This window comes from Harmonia axyridis, chromosome 3 (genome assembly GCF_914767665.1).
Source record: "Harmonia axyridis chromosome 3, icHarAxyr1.1, whole genome shotgun sequence".
Classification (NCBI taxonomy): domain Eukaryota; kingdom Metazoa; phylum Arthropoda; class Insecta; order Coleoptera; family Coccinellidae; genus Harmonia; species Harmonia axyridis.
Window position 1 is genome coordinate 53,795,302 of NC_059503.1, and position 17,924 is coordinate 53,813,225.

At 35.8% G+C, this 17,924-nt stretch overlaps 1 protein-coding gene across 2 annotated transcripts in view; it reads left to right on the forward strand.

Moving 5' to 3' along the window:
* Positions 1-17,924, forward strand: part of LOC123676941 (GAS2-like protein pickled eggs) — an 86,074-nt gene that overhangs the window by 42,724 nt on the left and 25,426 nt on the right. For both annotated transcript variants that reach the window (XM_045613281.1, XM_045613283.1), the window contains exons 3-5: positions 9,389-9,555; positions 14,269-14,415; positions 14,504-14,729. In XM_045613281.1, coding sequence (XP_045469237.1) covers positions 9,389-9,555; positions 14,269-14,415; positions 14,504-14,729 — 540 coding nt within the window. The remainder of the gene's footprint in view (positions 1-9,388; positions 9,556-14,268; positions 14,416-14,503; positions 14,730-17,924) is intronic.

Sequence of the window (17,924 nt, forward strand, 5' to 3'; positions counted from 1 at the left end):
TCACATATTAGAAAATACTCAAATACTAGTGTAAAAATTTTGTAGATTCGACAATAAATTAAAAACTGATTCTATGTCGAACAAAGCATTTTTTATGGAACACATTATTGCATAAATGATATAATATAATGTAATATTCAACTTCAGAAGTCGTAAATTCATAATAACCTCGGCGTGACATAGTGTAGGTGTTTAAGCCATTGTTAAACTTGTTTCTTGAGGATAACATTTCAAATCTTAGTATCCTATTGTGCCTTGTTATTAAAACAGGTAATCATCAAATAGTTAATGACCATTCTCTTTTCGTCTTCAAGTTACCAAGGAAAAGCAGCATTTTAAATACAAAATGAAAGTGCTACACTAAAACGGAAATAGTTCTGAATAATATCAATAGAGATAAGAAGAAGTTTCGACAAAACCAGAAATGAGACCTACATGGCAAGAATGATATCTAGAAAGATGTACAGTATACAAAAAGCCGTTATCAAAAATGTCATGTTGAAAAAAAAACCCAGTAAAATGGGAAAAAAACACTAATTGGAAGATATTGATAAACTGACTGGAAGAAGTGGATTAGTGGATATCAAAAGTAATCTATTCATAGTCTTTCAAACCTGAAAATTATGTAAGTTGTTTAAATTGCTTCGATATCTCATTGGACCTCCCAAATGGTAAAAAAAATCAAAACAATGAAATAGTTGTTATTTAAACGTTACAGGATAACAACCTACTACATTATTTCAACAAATGAACCCTGTGTAGATTATCTGAAACGAGTCATTGTTTCATTCAATTTTTTCATAAGATCCACAAAATCACGAAAAATATAATATGTAGGAAACTTGCGCGTTGAATAATTCTTTATTTATCAACCACAGAAATAAAATTTAGCACAATTCTCCTTTTAAGGAATGTGATCATTAGTGCAAAGTTTCATCACAACCGGATGAGTACTTGCGGAGATTCAGGCCATTTTGTTTCAAAATCGAGTAATTTCTTTCAATGTTTGTGAAATCAAATCACTTCGGTGTTCTATTGAAGTTTGGATATAAAGGTTTGTCTCAAAAAAAACCAATGAGTCAATTGAAGTTTTGTGTAATCCACAATTGGAAAATTCGATGGAAATTTCGAATTCAAAATGAGAATCGAGTTAACATGCTTCAACCAGAACTCTTGGAAATAATACTCCCAGAAAGACAATAAAGCACCAGACATCAACTGAGGTCAGCATTTGGTTTGAATAACTAATTGACTCTGCGTCAACAACACTTAATTAAACCGGATGCAGGCCAATATGCTTCCTTCCTTCATCAAGTGTTTGATAATCAGTCATTTTGATTTCTGTACAGCCGGACTTTATTGATTTAACAGCAATGTTCTGATGAAACTAGAGATATCCTATATCTAATTACTATTAGGGACAATTATAAAAACCTTGATTGAACCCTGGGGAGAGTTATATCGAACAATCGATAACAAGAAGATCGAAATCTTACTTTGTCAGAAAATTATTGGAAATGAGTCAAGCAATACCTACTAATACATATGTGAGAATGGAGAGATGTATGACAGGCCAAATGAAAAGTCCCCGGTCTACCATAGTTAAACACATTTTTTTGGTAGAATTTGATTTTATTATTCAACAAAGTTGCCTTCGAGGGTGATCAGCGACGTTCCAACTGTTCGATACCATTTTGTAGTACGATTTGTCTTTCGCTTCAAAATAGGCCTCAGTTTCGGCGGTTACTTCTTCATTGGCGCTGAATTTCTTTCCAGCGAGCATTCTTTTGAGGTCTGAGAACAGAAAAAAGTCGCTGAGGGCCAGATCTGGTGGATACGGTGGATGCAGAAGCAATTTGAAGCCCAATTCATGCAATTTTGCCATTGTTTTCATTTGTGACACATCGCATTGTCTTGATGAAACAGCACCTTTCTTCTTCAAATGGGGCCTTTTTTTATTTCATTTATTTCATCCTTTAAACGATCCAATAACGCTATATAATAATCGCTGATGATGTTCTGGCCCATTTGGAGGTATTCAATGAATATTATAACTTACGCATCACAGAATAGTGATGCCATAACCTTGCCAGCTGACTGTTGTGTTTTTCCTCACTTTGGATTCGGTTCATCGTGTGTAGTACACTCAGCTGACTGTCGATTGGACTCCGGGATGAAATGTAGGAGCCATATTCCATTCTCTATCACATATCGACGCTAATATTCAGGTTTATTGCACTTAAAAAGCTTCAAACATTGCTTAGAATCATTAACACGTTGTTGCTTTTGAATTTTGATCGATTGTGAGCTTGCGCGGTACCCATTTTGCACACTGCTGTACAAATATTCGTGAATGATGAGATGTACACGTTCAGATGATATCTTCATAATGTTTTTTCATTATTTTGTGAACTTTTTGATTTTTTCGTCAGTGATAGCCTCTTTTGGGTGTCCTCTGCGTTCGCCGTCTTCGGTGCTCATTTCAACACGTTTAAACTTAACATACCAATCTATGATGGTTAATTTTCCTGGTGCAGACCCCGGAAACTTTTCATCAAGTCAAGATTTCGCATCAAATGTATTTTTTCTCTTCAAAAAGCAATATTTTATCAGTACACGAAATTCTTTTTTCTCATCTTTTTCCAAATAAAAATGTAGCTACATTCACAACTCAATTTCTAACAAACTAATTGTCGGACTGCTGTCAAATTTTGACACGTATCGTTTGAAGGTTGGTACTAATTATAAATCATAGGGATTTAATACTAGCACCGCCATCTGTGCATCTGACCGGGGACTCGTCAATTGGCCTAATATGTGACAATGAAGAAATGAACATCAGCTTCAGAATCGCTCGCAAATACTTACTACAACAAATCATCCAATCCTGAAAATATCTGGGATGTAGCTGAAGGAATAATGTTTTTGATCGCGTCTGAAGTTTTTACTCTTGCAAAATTTACAGAAGCTATGGTAGTTTTCACTTCAGTATTGGGTTTTTCAAAAGACGTTCGATTGCAACACAGAAAAACACCTCAGTGCATCGATACTTTAAAATGCATCTGCGTTTTTATGGTTCAAGGTCGAGGTCGATAAGATTCAAAAACGTCGATCACCCTAGAAATTTGACCGGTTTCCAAGCCATGCAGCTATATAAGGAAGACATTAAATTGTTGGAGGTTGAAATCATTCCTCAGAAACATGCTCACATAATAAACGTGAATACAGTTATTGTTAGGAGTATGTACGAACTGTACGAACATTTATTGACATAATCTGATTTTTCGTTAATGAGCTCGTTTCATTCTTATTTTTTATATATTTATTCGTTGCACATGGAGTCTTTGGATATTGTATCGGACTGAAATTTGAAATACAAAGCTTCACAATAAGAGCGTTCATTTTAAATTTCCCGCTATCTGGACAGCTGTCACGTTTGAAGCTGTCATCTTCCGACATTTGACAAGTTAAAACCACGCCATTACTACAAATGGAACGATACACGATTCGACAATGCAATGAAATTACTTGTGAAAGTAAAGGGTGTTTTTTTAGAGCTATAGAACTTTAAATTGCAATAAAACAACGATGGATTATTCGATTGACATGAATTGTATTCATCCGCAAGATAATCTTGTGGCATTACATTCTAAATATGATTTCTGGCATATGACCGCCACAGCTGGCTCGGATGTAGTCCAATCTGGACGTCCAATTTTCGATGACTTTTTCCAACATTTGTGGCCGTATATCGGCAATAACACGGCGAATGTTGTCTTCCAAATGGTCAAGGGTTTGTGGCTTGTCCGCATAGACCAATAACTTTACAAAGCCCCACAGAAATTAGTCTAGCGGTGTCAAATCACAAGATCTTGGAGGCCAATTCACAGGTCCAATACGTGAAATTAGGCGGTCACCAAACGTGTCTTTCAATACATCGATTGTGGCGCGAGCTGTGTGACATGTTGCGCCGTCTTGTTGGAACCACAGCTCCTGGACATCATTGTTGTTCAATTCAGGAATGAAAAAGTTAGTAATCATGGCTCTATACCGATCACCATTGATTTTAACGTTCTGGCGATCATCGTTTTTGAAGAAGTACGGACCAATGATTCCACCAGCCCATAAAGCGCACCAAACAGTCAGTTTTTCTGGATGTAACGGTGTTTAGACATACACTTGGGGAGGGATTCACTCCAAATGCGGCAGTTTTGTTTGTTGACGTAGCCATTCAACCAGAAGTGCGCTTCATCGCTAAACAAAATAAAATGGACGTAGTACGCGATACGTATTCCGTACAGAACCATTATTTTCGAAAAAAATTGCACTATTTGCAAGCATTTTTCATGCTTAAGTCTATTCATGATGAAATGCCGAACTAAACTGAGAATAAATCACTCGACAGCTGTTAAATCGGTCGCCATCTTGAAAAGTAATGCCAACATAAAGTTATATACCTCGAAAAAAAACACCCTATATCAACATTCACTTCAAAAATGGTGAAGATTTTGAAGTCATGGGTATACTCGTAAGGCAGCCGGCATAATAGTAAGACGAATAGAAAAATTTGAGCTGTTGGGACAAGCTGGCGATGTAAAGTATCTAAACCGTGTGCGTAGCTCAAAATACCTAAGAATATCGCTGCTATAGGCAGTAATGACGAAAATTCAGATTCTTCGATTTTGGGAATTTTACATTCTACAAACGACATAACTACGTATTTTGCATAAATACTTATATCTCAAGGCTTTTAATGTTCAGTTTACACAAGAATTCAAGCTGGTCAATCATCAGAAACCTCGTAACTTTGCTGATTGGATCTTTGGAACGCAGAATTTCATTGAAAAATCATCTTCATTGATTATTATTAAGTTTGAAGTTATCATATCTCATTTAAATTAATTTGAAGATTAATTGATAAGAGTAGTTTTTCCTCCACGATTTCGTGCCAACATAAGATAAGATCCATTTTCACCTTGTGACGTAAATAAGCATTTGGGTCTCAAAAAAGAAGCGGCTATTTGTCTGATATCGTTTACCATCATTGAAAACATCAATTTCTACTCACAATGAAATGAATATCCATTGGTTTATTTTTCTAAAATTTTTCAGCATCAAAATGAAAGCTTTTATTGTAAAACCTCTGGAATTCTAGTGATGAAATTCCTAAAGTTCTTCACATCAATACTAATGTACTTGCTACCCTTGATTTCGCAACTTTTAGTCTTGACATGATGACAAAATTAAGATGCTCGACGTGAAATTATAAGAACTTGAATATATCATGTTTGATGAATTCAAAATATACCTAATCAATAATCATGTTAACTTTGTGTCAGTTCAATTGCATCTCTCGAAAATTAGTGGGGAATTTTCTTTCGATCATTATAATGAGCAATAACTTCTCGCTATTTTGTATCCTGCTTATCATTGAAATCGTAGTTGGCTTCAGGCGAAGAGATCTCTCGGCTTCGATAAAATAAACATACTGGTACACACTCGTTCAAAAGCCTTCCTTCAAGCCAAAATGCAAGGAAAACGGTGAACGTGTCTTCAAAAACGGAAACGCATATAAATGTTGTTGAGAATTGCTGTCGTCCTTCCTTGTTGCAACTTATAATTCCATATATGTTCATGTTATTGAGTTTCTGTAAAATTTGTACCGCTTTTGTTGATCCGCATACTTCTATATTTGTACGTATATATCGATATATATTATATTATTCGAGTCACTATGAATTTTCAAGGTTTTTCTTCGGATTCCTTTTATTTTCCTCTTTGTTGGTATTTGGCTTTCGAGGTTGCTGAGGCCTTCTCTTGATGAAGATGATTGATGATTTGAGTATAAACAGTGAGAACAGAATATTCGCAACTCATCAAAGGCAATACCACTTGTGCTTTCGTTTTTTTTTTGATAATTTTTTATTTTCCACGAAAACTTGTTTATTTGGAAAAAATATGAAACCAAGCCGATTGATAAAATCATGAGTCCGTTAGGGCTAGTGATTTCATCGGGAATCGGTTTGTTGGAATGTTTTAGCTTCAAATAAACAAGTTTTAGTGATGAAAATATCATCGGTATTTTTGATCACGGAAATACAGTATGTTTCTGAATTGGAGGTACAAAAGAAAATAAGATATTCTTCAGATAATTTCGAGAAAAAAAGTCCTTTAAACATAAGCGAACGTTTTTTTTTCGAGATACAGGGTGTTTCTTGTAATTCTCCTTTTAATGATTATACCAGTTTATTAAACATTCATTAATCTCCGCTACAGATTGGGTAATGAAGTACTGAATTCTTAATTTCTTGTCGTCTAACAAGAACAGTTCTGAAGGAAATAAATGGATACTTTTCTAGAAAAAATAACACTCTGTAGATTTACATTCAAAATTAGCATATCACAAAATGAAACTTAAAAACTGTTGAAAAATATAGGATGTTCCATTCAAAGAACGCCAACCCTCATATATGTCTGGGTTACATCTATGTAACGGTAATTAATTATGAACATCAAAATTATCATGAAATTATTGAAAGAAACGTTTTAGAATTTTTCGAATACTTATCTTGACAGAAACCAAGATGTAGTGGAATTTTTGTAATAGCCATTTTTCAAAAACGCCCTGTAACTCAATAACGAATCAATCTATTATCTGCTTTCAGATATCTTATTATTTCTAAAGAAGATATCGGGGCGGTCCTTGGAGATTTTTTCGTCAAGCCATATAGTTCTCAATGCTTTCATTGACCATTGAGTATCGATTTTGGAAGAAGAATGCATTCGAAAAATTCAAGTTGAAATAATTAAGCCTTTAGTTATTATTCGCTTCAGGAAGATGGAACAGTGCCGGATTGCCGAAGTAATAGGTCAATACAGAGGCGTAGCAGGGACACTTACACGTTCATAACATAATGATACTAAACTGTTGTTTTTAAAATAATTATATAAAAAAGAATATTTCAAAAGGAGAAATCAGCCGATTTTCTTACCTGTGCTGCACCGCCACTGTTTCTCTTTCCAAATCAAATCTCTAAATATGAGCTATAAACGATAAGCTTTGAGTTATGAAAGATGATATTTTTAATAGTTTCTCGTTTTATTGTATCAAGCTTATATTTTTGTGTCAAACTCCTCGGCAGAATGATTCTTGCTAAAATATTTTCATTCAACCTATTGATTTATAGCTATGAGTTTCAACTAAGGAAGATTTATTTATAGAAAACCATATTTGTCCACCAGAATTTCAAATCAAATCAAATTTTCCCTCATTCTAAAATTCACAAGAAAAGCTCTGAATAGCGGTAGAAATTATGTTCCTTATCATAACCTGGAAATTTTCGCTCAATATATCCTTCAGCTGACTCCATCGAATTATCTGAAAATTGAAAGTAACTTTTATGCCTTCTGAGAATTCTTTCAATTGCAATTATGTACCGTGTAGTGCAATTTCTTGTGATCCATTTAAAATAAGAAGATTTAACTTGTAAATAGGTACTAAAAGAGTGAAACGCGTAATCCGAAAACGTTTGTAACCTAATTTGTTTATCTAAACCAATCCCACAGATATCTCGACTCTACTAGGCCTCTGTGAGACCTCTAAAAATCTCAGAGAGTTTGCACGATATTAAAAAACCCTTGTGTTCTGTGTTCAGCACCATATATTTCCATGAAATTTTCCATGACCAATTCGCACATTTGCGGCTGTTAATCTTCGATAACTTCACGAATTCCATCTCTTTAGACTCGAATTGATTGTGGAGCATTGTCAAAGACCTTACTTTTCACATGTTCCCAAAGAATACATTCTAAAGGTGTTAAATCACAAGATCTTGATGGTGAGTTATGATTACCTCTTCGGGAAATAACACGAGCAGAAAACTCTTCTTTCAAAATTACGTTGCTTGCCTGGCACTCTTGTTGAAAGTAATCGTCGTCCACATCAATGTCTCCTATTCCGGCCATTGAAAATCATAGCTTATAGTATGGTAGCGCAATTCATTCACCGTAACAGTTGCACTAGTCACATTTTCAAATAAGAGAGGTCCAATCACACTACCAACCCAAAACCCGCACCAAACAGTGACACGTTGAGGATGGAGAATCTTTCAACAATAATTTTTTAATTTTCCGAGCCCCATTTACGAAAATTCTGCCTATCAACGTAGCCTCCGAGGTGAAAATGCGACTTATAACTTTTGTTTTCCGATGGAACTCCCGATAATTTTGATGCTTTTCAAAGACCCAATCAGCAAAGATACAAGGTTGCTGGTGATCAACCGGCTTGAGTTCTAGTGTGTTTCGTCAACACTATACGGGATACAACAGCAATATTCTTAGTTGTTTTTAAGCGACGCACACGGTTCCGATTCTTTACATCCCTGCTTGTACCAACAGCTCAAATTTCCTAACAGTTTCACTATTGCCGACCGAGAAGGTGCTTCACGTCGACCCAAAAGTGCTTTAGTTTGGCCAAGTGAAAAATTTTCACGATTTTTGTAGTGAATTTGAGGTTTAGTTCGATTTTCAGTAATGTCAAAGGAACACTAGATTCCAAAATGAAAACTCATATTGAACCCTGTTCCTACTCTATGAACTGAAAATACTTCATCATCAGCATAGAATTATTAAGTTACAATGAAACTCTCGTTACCTACTTTTTGATGTAAGTCCGAAATTCTCAGCTAAACAACAAAATATGTCAACTAATCAACAGTTAAATTAGTTTGTCAGGATTTCGCCTGTGTTTTTCGATACGTCCCTGCAAATTGCATCAATCTAAAGCATCTTTGTCTTTAATTACATTATCTTATTAGACATGGCCAACTTTGTCTCCAGCAGCATGTGTATAAATAGAAAGTTCTTGATTTTATTTGGTAAACATAGTTCACGTTGACAGTATATGTACGACCAACAGGCGCCTATATGTTCGAAAGAATATCCTGCTGGAAATTGATATCGCTCGCATGTATGCTCATGTTGATTCAACTGGGTGAATGCTATTTAATAGTTTGAAACGAACTTTTTGAGCGGTCAGATAAGATCTTGTTCATTAGATAAGATCTTGTTCATTAACCGATGCAAATAATAATAATAGTTTTATTTGTCAAAAAGGCATTACAATTTGAATAAGAAAAATAAAACTTATGAAAAACTAAAATACCACGAAGTCAGGGACACTTTGAACATATACCTAATATCATCGAAAAAAAAAATCGAAAAGATTAACACAGATTGCGAAAATAGCAAAGAAAAAGCACCCCAAGAAGTTCATCTCTCAACCAGACTATGAATCTCATATCTGTCTCGCACATGAATGTATTATTTTTACAATTTCAGATTCTCTAGTATGCCAGAATGAATCTCATAATTAACTTTTTCATTTCAGCATGCAAATGCAGTGAAACGACAGGCTGGAGAGTATGTGGAGAAGAAGCAAGCGAAAAAGTATATGACAAGATCTGTCACGGGATCACTTGCTCATGCCCAAACTTTGGCCAGGATAGCAGAAGTAAAATATTTTTCGACAGCCAAGCCTGGTACATTCTTTGCTAGGTAAGCGAATCGTATACCATTCTAAATTCAACTATGCTTAGTCTTTGATATTGAAAATATCATGAAATAAGAAAATTCACAAAGTAACAATAATTCTCTTTCATCGAAAATTCGTAATACCACCGAAAGCAAAAATGCTGCATAAGCAACCTTATTTCATGCTAAAATTGAAATTATCCACCTGGTCTCATTCCAGGATGGTCTAAGCTATTAACTATTTTTAAAATGGGTTTGACTTCGAAAAACACATATCTGAAGAATATCCGGAACATGCTTTACTGGATACTCACACATCCAGGGCCCCCGCAACCGCGCGTGCAACGCGTGCACCGCACGCGGGCGCCACTCTAAAAGGGCGCCAAAACCTCTTAAAGACCGCATGAAGAACCGATGGACCAAAGATTTTCGAAAAAGATTCTTTCAAATTTTATCAACAATTTTTTTTCCAAACTTCTTTCTTGCAATTTATACAAGTTTCCGAACGTCGCAATAGGTACGAAATAGCCAGATATTGGTTTACAAAAACGCATACTCGATGCTAATCCAAGGGCATTTTTTGCGCCATGTGCTGCACACAGCTTAAATTTAACTGGAAATGATGCTGCTAAGGTTTCAAATGAAACAGTGGACTCTTCTGATATTGTACAAGAACTTTATATATATTTCTCTTCATCCACAAAAAGATTGGAATGTTATAAAAAAGCATGATCCTCAGTTACATCTAAAACCCCTAAGTGATACTAGATGGTCAAGTAGAATTGATACTAAAGTTTCATTTCATTCAAATATGTGATAGCCTTTTAGAAATAGCAGAAAATGATACTTTTAACATATAAACTAGACATAAAGCACGTTTACTTTTATTAAATATTCATTCTTTCAAATTTATTTGAAGTATAATAATTTCTTATGATGTTTCATTCCAGATTTGTTAGCAAAATGATGCAAAGAGTAGCGATTGACATTAAAGTGTGCCAAAACTATTTGAAGAATTTAGTTGATCATTTCAAAAATTATAGAGATGATAATGTTCTCGAGGAAAAACTTGCGGAAGCTGGAAAACTAGCGGCTGCTCTTGATATAGATCAAGGTTTTTCTCCATTATATACTGTAAGACGAAAGTATAAATCAATATTGTTCGATTATGAACAGACGGATGAGGCACCTCAAGATCCAAAAATGCTTCAAAAATAAATTTTCTCTAATTCTGTGGTTATTCCGTTCATTCTTCCACATCTTGTAGAACAAAATCGTGCGAGAGTATATCAGAAACGCACAGTTTTCATGGTTATATTTTATTATTCTATGTTGGTACTCCGAACTTTCCGCCACGGCTTTATCTGTCAATTCATCAATTTGCGTTAAAGAAATCAGTTCTGCCAACCAACATTTTTCAATGCAAAAATCACTAAAATATATTTATGGAAATATTTCATTAATTTCAATGAAAATGCAATGAATTAGAGAAAATAATGTATAATACTCGTACAGCAGGCTCATTCTACCACTCGTTCATTCCAAAACTCGCCACTTCGTGGCTCGTTTTTGAATTTTGAACTCTTGGAAGAATATCAATGCCTTCTGCACTTGTATTATAAATAACTATTCTTTTTGAAAATAATTGATCAAACACTAAGTTCCTTAACTAGTAGGTTTGATATGATATCTGATTACGATAACTTTTTGTTTTATTTGTGATATTCTTAAATTAAATGACAAATATCTATTAAAATGCTGTCATGCCCTTCAACAAAAGATAACTGATCAGAAAAAAAAGAGGCTGACATGAAAGAAAATTATTTATTCAACGAGATAAAAGCCCTAAGATTTTTTTCATTATCTGAAGCGAAAATCCTCTTGAAATTCTACAATATATTTTTGAAGATAATCTAACTTCTTCTCTACCGAATCTTAGTATCGCCTCAAGAATCCTTCTCACTTTACCTGTGTCTGTTGCTTCTGGTGAGAGATCATTCACTAAATTAAAAATAATTAAAACCTATTTGAAGGCTACCATGTCATAAGAAAGATTTTCTGGATTGGCAATCTTAGATATAGAGCAAAAGATCAGGATAAAATTGATTGATTGATAATATAAAAGAATTTGGATTGATCCAAATTAAATGTTTACGCCTTTATGGATAATTTATGGAAGAATACAGCTTGAATTTTCAATGACAGTTGGAATGTATTATGTTACAACTAACACCATAAAGATCTTAAGGCAATAAAGGAAGCTGATAGATTTTCTACCATTCTACACTAAATTCTCAATAAAACTTAAAAAAAATTTCCGATTATCCAGCAGTGCTTTTCTCCACCTCCCCTCTTTAAGGGGCGCCAAAATATGTTCCTCACGCGGGCGTTGATGTCCTTTGCGGGGGCCCTGCACACATCGTCAAAAGTCTTGGCCCCTACTATCGAGTATTAACTCTCAACTTGTTGAATGTAACATGACAATTTTTTGTTTGTGGAATCTTCACTATCTTATCACTTGAATGAAAACAATAAACCAGCGAAAAATGTTTCTTGTTCGGCAGAATAGAGGTGTATTAGCAGCGCATAACTAGTGTTGTAATATTGAGAATATTCCTAAGAGAATGCTGAGACATCCAGTTAATCAGTTTCAATAAGATCATTATATCGCATATTTTATTCAAAGAAATCGAATTGTATCTGTAACAGCCCTTCGAAGTCATTTTTTGAGAACCTATAGATGTGTAGTCTCAACCAGTGCTATAAGAAGACGGTTGCATTCCTCAAATTTAAGAGAAAGAAGTCCTTCAAGAATGACTCGGCTATCACCTAGACATAGAACTACCTATCGGAAATTGGCAGAACACCACTAAGATTAGCTTTAACCACAATGGCGTAACGTACTTTTTTCGGACAAGTCACGATTCGGTTTTCAAAGTGATAGTTGACGAAAAAGTGTTTGGGGAGGTGCAGGCAGACTAAAGTGACGCAATTTCGCCCGAGACGTGGTACCCTTTCATGGCGGATTATGTGCTGTGGTTTTAATTATCATTGAACGAACGATGATTAGTGCCATCTACTGAGAAAACATCACTGAACTAATCATTGTTCCTCTGCGCAACGAATTTGGGGATAATTTCAGTTGTCAGGATGATAACGTCCCTTCACACCGCACACAAATGGTTCAAAACATTCTTCAAAAGAACAATATTCAGAGAATGAACTGGCAAGCAAACTCACCAGACAATTGAGCACGTATGGGAAAATTTAGGGATAGCAATATTCAATTGCGAAAACTCACCTTTAGCTCTTCAGGAATTGAGTTTAGCCCTTCACGAAGAATGAAACGATATACCAAAAAATTTCATTAATGACTTGATTCAAGGGATGCCTAGGCGTATTGGGCAGTTGATTGAAAGATGAAGTGGTAATACAGACTATTGAAATTGGATTCAGTTGTAGAATAACTATAATTAATCAAAAATAACTAATCGATGAATTTAGATTTTTTCTCATTTCTCCTATTTTGTCTCATCCTGCATAAAGCAAAGAGTAACAACCAAATATTTTCTACCAAATATATATCAGTTTGAGTAGAGGAAAATATTCATATCATTTCCAGAACATAGATAGTTTATTCCTTGAGAAACCCACCAGGCCAAGACTTTTGATGATGTGTATATTTGTTTCTGTTTTGTTAGGAGTAAAATATTCTACATATTAATGTGAGAATAGCCCAGCTAGGTTTTGCCTAAATCGATATTTTGTGATTTATGTAGAGTGTTTTTTTCGAGGTATATAACTTTAAGTTGGCATTACTGTTCGAGATGGCGACCGATTCAACAGCTGTCTAATGGTTTATTCTCAGTTTCTTTTGGCAATTCATCATGAATAGACTCACGCCTGAACAACGCTTGCAAATAGTGCAATTTTATTTCGAAAATAATGTTACGTATCGTGCACTACGTCCATTAGCGATGAAGCGCACTTCTGGTTGAATGGCTACGTCAACAAACAAAACTACCGCATTTAGAGTGAAGCTAATCCTCAAGTGTATGTCGAAACACCGTTACATACAGAAAAACTGACTGCTTGGTGCGCTTTATGGGCTGGTGGAATCATTGGTCCGTACTTCTTCGAAAACGATGATGGCCAGAACGTTACAGTCAATGGTGATCGGTATAGAGCCATGATTACTAACTTTTTCATTCCTGAATTGAACAACCATGATGTCCAGGAGCTGTGGTTCCAACAAGACGGCGCAACGTTCTGTACAATCGATTTATTGAAAGACACGTTTGGTGACCGCCTAATTTCACGTTTTGGACCTGTGAATTGGCCTCCAAGATCTCGTGATTTAACACCGCTAGAATACTTTCTGTGGGGCTATGTAAAGTCATTGGTCTATGCGGATAAGCCACAAACCCTTGACCATTTGGAAGACAACATTCGCCGTGTTATTGCCGATATACGGCCACAAATGTTGTAAAAAGTCATCGAAAATTGGACGTACAGATTGGACTACATCCAAGCCAGCCGTGGCGGTCATATGCCGGAAATATTATTCAAAATGTAATGCCACGGATAAATAAAATTCATGTCAATCGAATAATCCATCGTTGTTTTAATGCAATTTAAAGTTCTATAGCTCTAAAAATACACCCTTCATAATAGGCACTATTATTGTTATTATTAATTATTATTATTGTTATGAGATGATATTATTTTATTTTACAGGGATAACGTGAGCAACTTCATAAACTGGTGTCGCATATGCCTAGAAATAATAGAATGCCTTCTTTTCGAATCAGACGATCTAATCATGAGGAAAAACGAGAAACATGTTATATTATGTCTCTTGGAGGTTGCCAGAAGAGGAGCGAAGTAAGAATTTATCCATATCAAAATCGAGAATCAATGAAAAAACTAATATCTCGCTTAAACAATCATAAACCAATAATTTCTTTTTCAGATTCGGCATGTTAGCACCCATGTTAGTACAGATGGAACGACAGATCGACAGAGAAATTGCAGCAGATCAGAAGAAAATGGGGGTTAGTTTTCACGATGGTTTAGTCAATGACAGTGGCATTGGGGATGATGAGAGCGATAGCGATATGGAGGATGAAGAACCCGTGTTAATGTATGGACCTGTACCACAGATCGTCACTAATGATCTAAAGAGTCTGGACGAAATGGTGAGTTATCAATTTTGGAAATGTATCAGATTAGATTAGAGAAAAGATCATTTGACCTAGTATGCAACTTGACCTTAAGATCTATTGTGCATCCCTGCGCTGTTTACCAGGCTGGCAATAATGTCTCAATGGACTTTATCACGTTTCTGAGGATACATTCATTACTTTTTCCGGCTTCAAAAACCAAGATCCAAGTTGTAGTCTTTGGCATAGCAAGTGTTTGGCTGTTTCATTGGCTTCTTGACAGGGGCGACATGTGGCCTCAGACGCTTTTCTCATGTTTTTTTAGATGATACCTCACAGAACAGTGTCTTGTGGGCGTGCCCGTTAGTTTCCTCAGTTCCTATTCACTGAGCAAGAAAAATTTTTTTAGTTCAGCTTGTCGAGTAGGAGAGAAGGACTTGGCTTGTCTTTGAACGTTGATTGTCTGCCAGAACGCAAGCTTTCTCTTTGTTCCCATTCCTCAATTGTCATCGTTTGATGACTGGCTGGAAAGCCACAAAATGACTCTGGCCTAGTGAAAGAGAGACAAGGTTGACCTGATTCTTTTCTCCGAGTACATAAGGGACGTTTTACATTACCAGACTAACTTTGACTCAACTAATGTGGTGTCAAGCGCTAGCAGGGCTGCTCTGTTGTCAGATACAATCTATATTTTAGCTCTACGGTAGTTGCGGTTAGTGCGTAGCGCTTTATATAAAGCGCAACGCACTAACTGATGATGGCAAGGGTTTCTGCCTAGAACACAGAAGTTGTAAATATATAGATGTGCTAATTAAGGTTTGATAACAAACACCAGGTGGAATCCTTTTCGACGAACCACCACATGAGAGGTCAAACAGTGTTAAACTCTTACTCATTGAACCTTACTTGTTTCTTGGAATATATCTAAATGAGGTTAAATGGTAGAAATCAAGATTACTTCTGTTAGAAAGGATGTATTAGCTTTTATGAAGATTGATTAGTACAGTGAACAATTCACTGACGGTCATCGAGAGACTCGAATTGAAAAGCCAGCTTTGGAAGATTGTTAGTGTACTGTGGAAGAAACAAGTCGAGAGATGTGATTCTCAGATCAATCGATTGGGGTGTTTTATCGCCTTGCCAAGAGTTTTCAAAGCAGCGATTTAATGAAGAACTTTCTTCAACGGTGGTAGATCCGCCTCACGATGGGTTATTGTGAACAAAACATACTGCAAGATCCAAGAAGCATCAGGGTCTTAACAAAAATTTACTATATCTCCTCACTGGATACCTCACAGGGTATTGTCGCCTTAGGAAACACCTCATGAGAATGGGTCTACCAGAAATTGACGAGTGCAGATTTTGTGGGGAGGAGGAAGAAACTCCGGATCACCTGGTGACGGAATGATTCGCCATCGCTAGCCAACGCAAAACTTGCCTTGGACACGAAACTTGTAGAAATAAGGAATTAGCTTCCTTGTAGCCATCCCAGATACTGGAGTTCATTAGAACTCTGGAACTGGAATGCGAGCTGTAGATCACATTGTGGAGAGAATTGCTCTGATAAGGGGCACAATAGCTATTAGGTCGCAGTGAAACGGAACCTCCTTAATTAAATCTAAATCTAGTCTAAATGTTCTCATGCGAGAACATACCGATGAAATTCATATACAGATACGTTGACAAAAGTTATGATATAAAATTTTTGAACATAAGGGTCACGGAAAACAAGGATATGATTCATCATACGACAAGGAAGGTGTCTTATGTATAGGGTGTTTTTTTTTAGAGCTATAGAACATACACTAAAATAATCTTCCAATGATTTCTTTCAAAATACCTTTTTTTTAATATCGAAATGTCTTATTGGAAAACACATTATCAAATAGATGAAAGTTTTCAACGACAGTGCCTTTTAGGTATCATGAAAATATCATAACAACACAGAAACAACATATACTAGAAATGTATCGAATAAAGGGTGTGTTTTTTAGAGCTATAGAACATTAAATTGCAATAAAACAACGATGAATTATTAGATTGACATGAATTTTATTTATCCGCAAGATAATCTTGTGGCATTACATTTTAAATATGATTTCTGGCATATGACCGCCACGGCTGGCTCGGATTTAGTCCGATCTGGACGTCCAATTTTTGATGACTTTTTCCAACATTTGTGGCGAATGTTGTCTTCCAAATGGTCAAGGGTTTGTGGCTTATCCGCATAGACCAATGACTTTACATAGCTCCACAGAAAGTAGTCTAGCGGTGTTAAATCACAAGGTCTTGGAGGCCAATTCACAGGTCCAAAACGTGAAATTAGGCGGTCACCAAACGTATCTTTCAATAAACAGATTGTGGCACGACCTGTGTGACATGTTGCGCCGTCTTGTTGGAACCACAGCTCCTGGACATCATGGTTGTTCAATTCAGGAATGAAAAAAGTAGTAATCATGGCCTAATACCAATCATCATTGACTATAACGTTCTGGCCATCATCGTTTTTGAAGAAGTACGGACCAATGATTCCACCAGCCCATAAAGCGCACCAAACAGTCAGTTTTTCTGGACGTAACGGTGTTTCGACATACACTTGAGGATTAGCTTCACTCCAAATGCGGCAGTTTTGTTTGTTGACGTAGCCATTCAACCAGAAGTGCGCTTCATCGCCAAACAAAATAAAATGGACGTAGTGCGCGATACGTATTCCGCACAGAACCATTATTTTCGAAATAAAATTGCACTATTTGCAAGCGTTGTTCATTCGTGAGTCTATTCATGATGAATTGCCTAACCAAACTAAGAATAAATCACTCGACAGTTGTTAAATCGGTCGCCATTATAAACAGTAATGCCAACTTAAAGTTATATACCTCGAAAAAAAACAACCGTTAGAAAAATGAACAAAAATATTTCAGTGGAATGAAAAATAATTCTCTTACACAAATTTTGTGGTACCCATTTTTTTTTCATGATTATACATATTCCCATAATAGATATTAATGGGTAATTATACGACGATATCATTTTAATCACTAATTATGGGATATTTTTTCGGAAACGATCATAGAAAACGGTTGACCTACTACATTCACGATCCTGTAAGTTACGAAACCCTAATGCTAAAGGATCAGTTACACAGGCAAATGTTGAACAATCGATTTTATCGGTGCTCGCGAACAAATTCCCATGTCAACTCGATTGATTTAATGCCGAACCGAGTCACCA